The 12,774-nt window shown below is 31.8% G+C and overlaps 1 protein-coding gene across 4 annotated transcripts in view; it reads right to left on the reverse strand.

Annotated features, from left to right (window-relative positions):
• Window positions 1-12,774, reverse strand: part of LOC126882269 (myotubularin-related protein 4) — a 294,225-nt gene that overhangs the window by 15,063 nt on the left and 266,388 nt on the right. For all 4 annotated transcript variants that reach the window (XM_050647103.1, XM_050647106.1, XM_050647104.1 and 1 more), the window contains exons 14-15: window positions 7,974-8,081; window positions 2,990-3,198 (exon numbers count right to left, since the gene is read on the reverse strand). In XM_050647103.1, coding sequence (XP_050503060.1) covers window positions 2,990-3,198; window positions 7,974-8,081 — 317 coding nt within the window. The remainder of the gene's footprint in view (window positions 1-2,989; window positions 3,199-7,973; window positions 8,082-12,774) is intronic.

Here is a 12,774-nt window from a genome sequence, read left to right on the forward strand (position 1 = left end):
CGAATTGGACCTTATTCTGTGTATTGAGACTATCATTCCAGAATTCTATTCCCGCAGCTCATTGTCTCAGATGTGAAGTATTATTTTATGTATGACTTTTAATAGAGGGTCTTCACATTCATTTATTCGTTCTGCAACAAAGTTAGTTGCTTAAGCCCGTAGTTTTTAGTCTATTAGTTACTGCTTTCATCTCGTCTATTGAGGTAGATTCCTTTCTAAGTCTGTTTGTTGCAGTATTGTCATACCCATTTGCTTCTCGTCAAAACTTTTCTTCAAATAATTTGGTCCATCTTTTGAATATATTTTTTTGTCTAAGAGTATATACTTACCCTTTTTTATTCTTGTTCTAAGTTTAAATCGGTTTCTTATTTTTATTTAGTTTTTAGTAGAATTTTTTAGTTTCTACTGGCTTATTTATTTCTTTTATCTCTTGAAGCAATTTGTCCGTAAATTCTCTGTTTCTTCTCTCTCTTCTCTGCTTTGTGTTATTTGGTGCTAGTTTCTCCCCAATTTTGCTTTGATGTCATCTAGCCATCGTTTTTGTGGTATTTCTCTACTACGACTGCGTTCGCGTGGTCTCCAATTATAATGTTTCTCGTCCACCTGTCGTTGTTTTACCGTACCACGTATTCTACCATGTACCATTTCATTTGCGCAATTCTTCCAATTACATCTTTGTCCTGCTAGGCACGTCCTCGTTTCGTATATATTCTATCAGAGATACTCCAACATAGCTCGTTGGGCGGCCCTCTGTGTTGTTCTTAATCTATTGGCTGACAACTCTATAAATGTCACGGTCTCCATTCCATAAGTCATAACTGGTAGAATACAATTGTTGAATACCCTTTTCTTTAGAAATGATGAAATTGTTGCTGGTGTGAGCACATGATTAATATGTTAGGGTATAAGGAGTCTAATACTCACAATCTTATTAAGGGAGTTTATTTAAAATAGTTTATGGGCGACCGTTTTCGGCATTCACAGTTTATATGCCATAGGTTACAGTTGCCCTAGGTTACATTTTAAGTTTAAGGGGATGGGTACGTATTTTCGGCTGCAATGGTATTCAAATGGGGATTCAATTTTTTTCGAATCCTGAAAAAACTAATAAGTATTTTTAAAAAATTTAAACGCAGAATGAAAGATTGCGTTATTAGCGAGGGCCGAAAGTCTCTGAGAACTTCTATAATGTTTATTTTAATAAGTTACAGGGGTGAAAAACTAAGAGAAAATTTAGTGTGATTTTTAATTTCAAATATCTCATTCAAAATAAACTTTTTATTTATTCTTTATTCTAAGGGACTTTCGGCACTCGGTAATAATAGTCTTTCATTCTGCGTTTAAATTTTTCAAAAATATTTATTGGTTTTTTTCAGGATTCGAAAAAAATGAACACAATGTCCGTGGTAATATTTTCCAAATCTATCTTGTGATAGACAAGATAGACTATCGTGACTATGTCACTAATTGTCAGACAGTGACAATCAGTGACAATTTTAAATATTTGACATGGCATCGGGAATATTTTGAGTTGTTGATTAAATAATATTGATATACTGATATACATATAGTATATTTGATAAATAATTTATTTAAGACGTGAACTTAATAAAAAGTTATTTATTGTGTATTATTTGTGGAAGATCCAAGCAGAAAATACATCAGGATAATATATTCTGTGATCCAAGTATTTTGTTGTTAAAGATGTTCAAAATTGTAAGCGTTCCATAGTAACAATATATTATTAAAAAATCACTTTAACACTTCTCCTCTTTTCTCGATTGAGTATTAGTTTTTGTTGTACATATAAATTATTACAGTCACTGAATACATAGTTAGTGAAAAAATTATCACATTTATTAACTGAATTAATAATTTGCAATTATACAAATAACAGTTATCCAAGAACATTCAAAAGCCATATCTTTAAAGTTAATCATGACATTGTCAAGTAGAATGACATTCTAGTAATTTTTACATATCCATACCAGTGTGAATTTTACTACACGTCATTTGCCGTGTAAAGACAGAAAAAGTAGGGATAGCCGTAAAATATTTGCGAATTATGTACCGATGGCCTTAACAATAGTTAATAAGTCAAAGGTGTTCAAATCGACCAGTTAACATCAGATTAGCACTGGTCGATGTGAACACCTTTGGTAACTTATTAACTATTGTTAAACATAAAATGTAACCTAGGACAACTGTATTGAAACTTATATTATTTTTTTAGCTTGTTTAGTTTTTTTAAGGTCCTGACGATGGCATATAAACTGTGAATGCCGAAACCGGTCACCTACAAACTGTTTTAAATAAACACCTTCAATAAGATTGTGAGTATTATATTTAATTAGACTCCTTATACCCTAACATAATAACCTTTTCTTTAGATTGATTGGTATCTTTTTTTTTCAACACATCACTGAGGGCCGGTTGTTCGAACGCTAATCAAAAATGATCATTATCAAATATTTAATTACTGTCACAACTGTCAATGTCAACTTTGATTGGGTTGCTGAAAACATAATTATTGATTACAATTATGAAATTAGTTAATCAATTATGTTAATAATTGTTATGTTAATTGATTAACTAATCTCATAATTATAATAAATTATGTTTTCAGCAACTCAACCAAAGTTGACATTGACAGTTGTGACAGTAATTAAATATTTGATAGTGATCATTGTTGATTAGCGTTCGAACAGTCTTCCTACTGATGCCCAAATCATTCGGATTCTTCTAGTTATCTCTGCCGTTTGATTCTGTTTGCCTAGTTTGACCATGTGACCTAGGTATATATATTCTTCGACACTTTCGATCTCACTTCCATCTAAGCCGATTGTGATATTTTAATTTGTCATCACTTTTGTTTTATTTTATGGCTAACTCACCCCAAACTGGAAACATACCTTCCCTTAAAAAACTGTTGAAATAACCCAATACCTAACGAAATTTCACCACTTCTTCGTGTTTAATTGATACATACCTACAATGATGCCTCCTTCTTCCTAGCCAGAATTCCGTACTACATCCTGTACATCTGCTAACAGCATGATCAGGTACCCATAACGTTCGAGGGCATTCGGTGGTTGAACCTTCTTCCACTGCTACCCAGGACAGATCAGACTTCAAAGATTCGCCGGCAGCTGAAGCTTGACCTTCGCCAGTACTGCCGACAGATTCAACCAAGGAATTCTAAAACATTATGTTATTTTAAGATATAATTTTTAACGACTTAAAAAAGAAGATATGACTATTATTATGGGTGACTACTGCGAAAATTGGTGAAGGAATTCATTGGTAATTTTGGTCTAGGGCAGAAAAATGAAAGGAGAGAAAGACTAAAACTGTTTGTAGAGGAAGAAATTTGCAATATGTACTAAGTACATTCTTGACACCACCGCCAAGATGCTTATATACCTGGTTCTCTACGCAAGATCAACCAGGAAACGTAATACTGAATCAAATTGATTACATAATGGTGAACAAGAGATTCCGTAATGAATGCCTATCAGTTAAGAGTTACCGCGGTGCTGACGTATCATCAGACCATGTTCCTGTTGTTGGTACATTTAGGTTTCAATTCAAAAAGGATGTAAAAAAGAATAGTAACAAAAAGTGCAATAAGAGAACACTAATAGATAAGGAAACAAAAGACAGTCGCACAGATCCTTCAGAGAAGATAAGTAACATGGAGAAAACGTATAATGCCAAAGAATCACTCCAAAATATACGTGAATCCTTTAACAAGATCAGAGAAGAACATCTAATAGAAAAAAAGAGCAGAGAAAAAGTTGGATGGATGACAATAATATACTGTAACTTAACGAAGAAAGAAGAAAATCAAAAAACAACAAAATAATGTACAACAATATTCAGGGACAAATAAGAACCGACATACGAAAGGCCAAAGAAAATTATTTAAAATCACAGAGTGATGAGATAGAGTTCTTCTTCCTATTCCTACCCTATAAATAGGCTCAATGCCTGTTTTACTTCGGTTTTTAGCCTCAATTGACATTGTTTGACCATCTTTTCCTCGGTCGTCCCAAGGATCTTCCATTTGGCGACTTGTCTCTTGCTATTCGTACTATTCTATGTTCTGTCATTCTTTCTATGTGTTGATTCCATTCTATTTTTCTTTTTCTGGTCCACATTTTTATTTCTTCTATACCACATCTCGCTCGTATTTCCTCAACTTCTTACTCTGTCTTTTAGAGTATAGTTTGTTATTTTTCGTAAGACTTTCATTTCTGCTGTTTCCAGTAGTCTTTGTGTTTTCGCCGTATCTGCTCTTGTTTCCGATGTGTACGTCATTATCGGTCTTATTGTTGATTTATATATCCTGGTTTTCGTTCCCGTTGTGAGGTATTTGTTTCTACAGATTGTGTTGTTGAGACATCCTGCTGCGCTGTTCGCCCAGATAGATACAGTATATATGTATGTTTACGTATATGTTTATACGTTTTATACGTAACATGCCTAAAAAGGTGAAACAAGCAGTTGCTCTTCAGAAACCCAACACAGCTATTAGCAACGGAGGAATGCGAGACCAACAGAGGAATATCATCAGAGACAAAAATCAAGAAATCTGCATATGGGCACAATATACTGGGTTGGGATAAAGTATGGAACCAAGCAAATATCTTTGAAATGAAAAGAACAATATTTATAGAACTTTGCATGCAAGTACAGTGACGCAGAAGGCACCTGTTGCCATATTTTTTGTTACTACTCCACTTCCGGTTTCACCGGAAATACCCTTAACTTATTTAATTTAAATGGGACATCCTGTATATTTTTGCGGATTTTAAAAGAACTTGTTATTTTTAATTCATACATACCAAATTTGGTAGAAAAATTTGTTAAAAAGTGTCTGTAGATAATTTTTTGTATTAATACAACGTAGTAGGAAATAAACGAGTACCATCTATACTGTAGACTAAAATTGTTGTTTACATGCACTGCATGACTTATTTGAATTTAGTATAGTAGGTAAAACGGTTACTGAACTAATTGACAGAAATAAGTTGTATTAAAAATGGTTCATTTAAGTGAAAAAAATCGTATTGAAATATTAATGATAGTCGGTTATGGTGAATTTTCATTTTTGGAAGTGAATTTTCCAAATCGATGGATTGGACGTAGAGGATTCATAGAACGGCCCGCTCGTTCTCCGGACCTCAACCCGTCAGATTTTTTTTCTTTGGGGTTATCTAAAATCACATCTTTACGTTAGGCGACCAACATGCTTGCAGGATTTGAGACAAAGAATAAATTGATGAATGTGAATACGTGGAGAAATCTTGCAAAAAGTGACTCACGAATTTATTTATAGACTTGCACGTAGTCAGGAGGTAAACAGCAGACATTTTCAACATTTGAAATTTTTTTTTATTTTTAATATCATTGGTCTCACGTAAATAAATTAACCTATTTTTTAACTGTAAAGAGATTTATTTCTTGTTTTAATAGTTTTTTCTTTAAAACTTGGTATGTATGAATTAAAAATAACAAGTTCTTTTAAAATCTGCAAAAATATACAGGGTGTCCCATTTAAAGTAAATAAGTTAAGGGTATTTCCGGTGAAACCAGAAGTGGAATAATAACAAAAAATATGGCATCAGATGCCTTTTGCGTCACTGTACTTGCATGCAAAGTTTCATAAATATTGTTCTTTTCGTTTCAAAGATATTTGCTTGGTTCCATACTTTATCCCAACTCTGTATAAAACTTTGAACTTTGATGATACTAAATCCGAACAACCTCCATCCTAAATATAGTCGAAAAAATGAAAGATTTACCCATGAGCGATCATATCGATAACTTATTTTGTATTTGCTGCCTTTTTCTATAAATGACAAACGTTTCTTATAGAAAAAGACAGCAAATACAAAATAAGTGATTGATATCATCTTTCATTTTTCCGACTGTATGTAATGACCACTTGCCAATCACATCAGATAAAATGGAAAAAGCAATATCACAACTACAAGATGGAAAAGCTCCTGAACTTGACAATGCATATTATGCTGAACTCATAGAACTATTTAACACCGAGGTACTCAACGCTTAACAAGATAAGTATTTAATATTGTTCTGAAGCTATTTTTTGTGGCATTTATATAATTTATTATTTTAATAATATAATTGTTCTGAATTATAATTGTTCTGAAGCTATTTTTTGTGGCATTTATATAATTTATTATTTTAATTGGGAAATAAGCCACAATTTAACTTGAAAAATGATTTATTGGCGTTTCGGTTTTCACATTTTCGATAACGGCCTCCGAAGTGAAAGTCGACACATCAATAAAATAATTTATCAAGTTAAATTGTGGCTTATTTCCCAATTAGAATAGTAAAGAATATTTAATGACATATATTTAAGCGGAGTAATATCAAAAACATGGCTGGACTCGACATTTATTGCTTTACCAAATAAAACAAAATCCGTATCTTTGAGAAAAATAAGCTTAATGAGCCATATTTTAAAATTATGTCTAAAAACTATACGTCAAAGGACTTACAGACTTTGCGAAGAAAAAATCAGCCGTACACAGTTTCGTTTATGGAATGTAGTGGGTACGAGAGAGGCTCTCTTTAGTATACAAATGCTATGGTTCTTTTCATGAGGATTTTTCAGTGCGTCACAAATGATAGAAAAAAAGTCCGTGATAATATACATTTATAACATTTATTCTAACATGACATTTTAGTTAAATCTGACAACTGTCAAATTTTATTTGCAATTGGGCATAAAAACAAATCAATTTTCTTTATTGCATTTATAAAAAGGTATTTTCTTTGATTTATATAGTCTTATAAATTGTACAGATTATATTCGTAGATATATTATATAAATTAGTAAATCAATTTTTTTCTATTATAGCGCCATCTATCGACAACTAGAATAATCACCGAACTAGAATAATTACCAAAGTAATCACCGACGTGCCTTTTTTTCTGTCATATACAATTTAATTAGCAGGTCGACTCAGCCTGAATTAAATGAGTACCTTGGGTAAAACCAGGGGTAATAATAGGCGGTTGAAGCGTAGCACTGGCCCTGTTACCTTGTATACCGTAGGCCCTAGATATAGCAGACTACTATGCTATACTCCCAAAGCCACAGTGATATAAAACGGGAGACTATTATTATACAATTTAATGCGTTAGAAAGAAATCTAAAATCTGTGACTCACTGAAAAATGCTTATGAGAAAAAGCATATCTCAACGATGTAGAGACGTAAATTAAGATATTTATGCATGTTTCATTGATTTCCATAAAGCGTTCGATACAGAAAAGCACGACAAGCTGACGGAGATATCAACCAATATTAGAATAAACACGATTTAAGAATTATTAGCAATCTGTACTGGAATCAAACATCGTCTATCCGGACAGAGCCAGGAGAATCCCACGATATCAAATGAAACGTGGTGTCGGTCAGGGATGTATACTATCACCACTGCTGTTTAACATATACTCTGAGAAAATCTTTCAAGAAGCAGAGGATGATGTTAAAGCCGGAATTCGAATTAACGGAGAATGTATCAATAACATAAGATACGCAGACGACACGGTGGTATTCACTGACAGTTCTGAAGCCCTCCAGGAGTTAATGAATAGAATCACAGAAGTAAGTCGGAGATACGGACTTTTACTAAAAACACTAAGAAAACAAAATTTATGATGATCTCTAAGAAGGAACAGCAATTTGGATGAATCAGTGTGAACGGTCAACAAATAGAAAGAGTAAAAACATACACCTACCTTGGTACGAACATCAAAGAAAATAGGGACCAAAATACTGTTGGTAAATGCATACTTCATTTTTACGAAAAACAACAATAATTTTCTGATGTAACGGATTATAAGAGGGATGTTAACAAGGATTTCTCGATATATGCTTTCTCCTCGGTGAAATAAGAGACACATTTTGATATTCTAAAAGTCTATACTTACATTATCGTCTTGTCGATCACAGTCAGAATGGATGCATCTAGAACGAGACTGCTTGATCAGATTTTGCCTGGTTATGTGCAATTCCTTCTCAAGCATCTCAACTTTTCTCTAAAAAATAGCAAAAAAAATAAACAATTAATCCATACAAGTTTTGTTGATATGGTGTATTCCACGAATATACGACTGTCTTGCATAATCGCGACAACGAATATTTTAGTGTGCAACATAAGAAGTACGAAAGTAAATGGCTCTAATAATTATTCCAATAAGCAACAATGCAATTTGCAATATAATAGTTCTTCATATTTTGCACAGTAAAATATTCGTTGTCGAGATAATCCAAACAGTCATGGAACAGGGTATACTTCAAATTCTAAAAGAATTTGAATTATCAGTAGTAATTGCACAAGAGCTCTAAAATTCTATATTAATTTTAGAGATCGAGTGCAATTTGTTGCGATTATTTCATGAATAAAACTGTTCAAAACCAAAATTTTATTGTAATTTATTTATGTAAGTACAAATTAGTACAATTAAACACAAAGTTGTTATAAATATTTTACGGTTGAAAGTCATCACTTTTATAATTTTTAAAACATTAATTGTCATTAATGTCACTGCATGTATTTTTTCATAGCAACGAAGGGCATCTGACGTAATATACTTGACGACGGGAAATTATCAAAAATTATCAATTTAATTTAGATTTCTGTAGCTTTCTATTGGTCAGAATCTCCTATGAATGAAATAATCAGTAGTAATTGCACAAGAGCTCTAAAATTATCAAATTTTTCCCGAGTGACACTTTGACAGTTTTAATTTCACGACCCGAAGGGGAGTGAAATTATGTCAAAGTGTCACGAGGGCAAAAATTCGACAATAATTTTAGTGATCGAGTGCCATTTGTTGCGATTATTTCATGAATAAAACTGTTCAAAACCAAAATTTTATTGTAATATATTTATGTAAATACCAATTAGTACAATTAAACATACAGTTTTTATAAATATATGACGATTGAAAGTCATCACTTTTATAATTTTTAAAACATTAATTGTCATTAATGTCACCGAATGTATTTTTTCGTAGCAACGAAGGGCATCTGACGTAATATACTTGACGACGGGATATTATCAAAAATTATCAGTTTCATTTTTATTTCTGTAGCTTTCTATTGGTCAGAATCTCCTATGAATGAAATAATCAAGAAAACTAGTAATATTGATCAAAATGGCAATTAAAAAAGTGAAGTGCAACGGTACAATCGCAGATACATTTCAAAAAAAGAAAGGTGTGAACAGGGAGACCTGTTGTCTACAATGCTATAAAAAATAAGGGACATTGGCACTTAAACCTAAAGATGTAAAATGGATCAGATATACAATTTAAAAAGGTAGAGCATAAAAGGTATTATGTACCTACTTGGGTACACTTATTGATGAGACATGAAGGTGGAAAACAGAAGTTAGCTTAATGGGGGTGTGGTTTGAAATTAATATTTCCAGCACATTTATGTGATTTTTTTTGAAACTATTATACATAAATTATTTTATTTTTAAATAAAATAAGCTTATAAAGTAGAAATCACAGAGTATTCAAAAAAATCTGAAAAATAAAGCCAACGGTGGCAAATTTTTACAGACACTTCTAAAAAAAAAGATTTTGTGTTGGACCTCAGAACTCGTCATTTGATCATGTGAAATAAAAAATTCAAAAAGATTTTATTAGCTTATGAGTTTCTCGAGGTAACGTTGTCGAGTTTTTTTACTTTTAACGATTTTTGAGTTCTTGGTATCACTCGGTATCACAAGTAAACAAAAAACGAAAGTCTTTGCAACAAAAAGTAAAATCAACATATTTATATTATTATTGTTAAGGAAAAAATAAGCACAAAACAAATATATCTCGGCAGCGTTACCTCAAGAGAGGTCTAAAGAAAATATACCGGGTGGTGAATCGGAAAACGGGCCATAGGAAACTCAATGTAAAATTTTAAACTGTTGAATTCCTGCTTCCCTAATTATGCTACATCAAAAGTCGTGAGAAGTTATTTGTAGAGGATTGAAATGTGTATTAAAAACAGAAGTTACAATTGTTCTACGATTTAAACACATTCCAAAATTTTGAAAAATATAATGTATTTACCGCAGTAGGTATGTGTGGGCATGTTAAGCCACACGTTACTATTTAACTGACAGTGAGCACACTATTGACTGAAGAAAATATCTTTATTATTCATACTTTCTCCTTAACTGAGGATATCTGATCAACTTTATTGTGTTTTAAACAATAAATGATAAAATAAATAAAGAAATTGACAGTTCAAATTGTTAATATAATAAATTCATTGTCACCGAATGCAATCTTATACACATTATTGCACTGTGTGTGGCGTAACTTTGGCGTATTTCTCTGAAAATTGTATTATATTTTTACAAAATTTTGAATAATTATTGTTCATAGAACAATATTAACAGTTGTTTTCAATACAGATTTCAATTCTCTACAAATAGTTTCTTATGACTTTTGATGTCAAATAATTAGGGAAGCAGGAATTCAACAGTTTAGAATTTTACATTGAGTTTCCTATGGCCCGTGTTCCAATTCACCACCCGGTATACAAAATTCTAGGTGGGTCGGTCAAGTAGTTTTTGAGTTACAATGTACACCGCCTTTGAAAAAGCCTTTTAAGGAGAACGGAGCAAAATGCAAAATTTTGACGCATGTCAAAATTTTCAATCTGTTTTAAGTGTATTTATTTTTTCGAATCCTGAGAAAACTGATTAATATTTTTGAAAAATTTAAACGCAGAATGAAAGATTGCATTTTTACCAAGGGCCGAAAGTCCCTGAAAACTTTTATAATGTTTATTTTAATAAGTTACAGGGGTGAAAATAAAAGAGAAAATTTAGTGTGATTTTTAGTTGTAAATATTTCATTCAAAAGAAACTTTTTATTTATTCTAAGGGACTTTCGGCCCTCGGTAATAAAGTCGTATTTCATTCTGCGTTTAAATTTTTCAAAAATACTCATTAGTTATCTCAGGATTTGAAAGATTGAATACATTTAAAACACATTGAAAATTTTGACATGCATCAAAATTTTGCATTTTGCTCCGTTCCCCTGAAGGTACTAGTACACTTTAGAAAACCAAAAATAAGCATTTTTCAAGATTTTGATTCTCAGAATTTTTCTTAAAAATGAACATAAAACTTTTTACATATTAATATCTAACTCTAAGACAGGCATGAAATATCTGACACATCAAAGAAACATGAAACGTAAATCACGTTTCATGGAAATAAAACACTGCTAAATAAATAAACGTCCGGCCATTTATGAAACTCTCCGAAAATAAAAATGTTTTATGAGCATGAATCACACTCGTTTCATTGGTAGGCGGACTTCAAGATTTGTTTAGCAGTGTTTTATTTTCATGAAACGTGTTTTAATACGTTTCATGTTTTACGTTTCATGTTTCGTTGGTGTGCGGCTTGCCTAAGGGTGCGTTCACTACGGAGACCAAAGGATGGTATCCTAGCCTAGAGCATGATATCGTACTCTTCATATTCGTGAATTCTCGCATTTAAAATAATGCATTTATTTTACATAGCATACATACAAAAATAAATACATTATTTTAAATGAGAGAATTCACGAATATGAAGAGTACGATACCATGCTCTAGGCTAGGATACCATCCTTTGTTCTTCATAGTGAACGCACCCTTAGAAAAGACAAAAATATATCTTTTTTCATTTCATAGAGGGCGCCAAAGTCGAGGTTTCTTACGTGACAATTTACCACCTTTAGTGAAAAATTCCGCAAAAAAATTTTTAACGGAATTTGAAAAAATTTTGTGAAAAAATCGCCAGTTTTTACTCAGTTTTTCATGGTTAAAAAATATTTATTTTTTATTTTTTGGTCAAATTGTGGTAAATTGTTACGTAAGAAACCTTACTCTTTCAAATTCAGTACGATTTTTTTGTTTCAGATATCCCAACCCTGAGATTAACTGCCCGCCATCATTTTTCGAGGCCTCGACTTTTTCGGGCCCTCTAGAATATTAGCCTACGTGCGTAAAGGAAAAAAGATATATTTTTTGTACTCTCTAAGAGTTAGATATTAATATGGAAAAAGTTTTATTTTCATTTTTAATAAAGGTTCTGAGAAAAAAATTCTTGAAAAAAATGATTATTTTTGGTCTTTTAAAGTGTACTAGTACTAATAGTTTTGACAACTTCGTCAAAATTGTTTTGACAACTTTGTCAAAATCAAAATCAATCACAAACAAGTTTGGCTAATTGGCTCTGCCAAAGCCATTTTTGAAATACGCCAGAAAACACAAAAATAAAGATAGATAAAAAATCGATTATTAGACCTACAATACGGTGGCTAGACATACACTACGAAAAAAACCATTTAAGCTAGTTTAAAATTCTAGGAAAGAAGAATGATTCATAGAATATTTGGCAGTAGGAGAGTGGAGAGTGAATACAAGCGAAAACCCTTGTATTTAACCTTTCCGTGACCGTGCGGGTGAATAATCGTGAAGAAGGATGATTTTTTTTTAATTAGAAAAATATGTATTTGTGTTTATATAATATGTGTATGTATGTGTTTATATATGTATACGTATGTGTGTGCATATATGTATATCTATTTAGGAGTAATATATTTTTATTATGTTAGTTAAATATATGTAAATGTTTTATACTTGTATCATATACCTATTCTAGATATGTAATATTATACTTAGATGTAAAAATTGTCTGGCTAATTGGTCTTTACCAAAGCCATC

This window comes from Diabrotica virgifera, chromosome 3 (genome assembly GCF_917563875.1).
Source record: "Diabrotica virgifera virgifera chromosome 3, PGI_DIABVI_V3a".
Classification (NCBI taxonomy): domain Eukaryota; kingdom Metazoa; phylum Arthropoda; class Insecta; order Coleoptera; family Chrysomelidae; genus Diabrotica; species Diabrotica virgifera.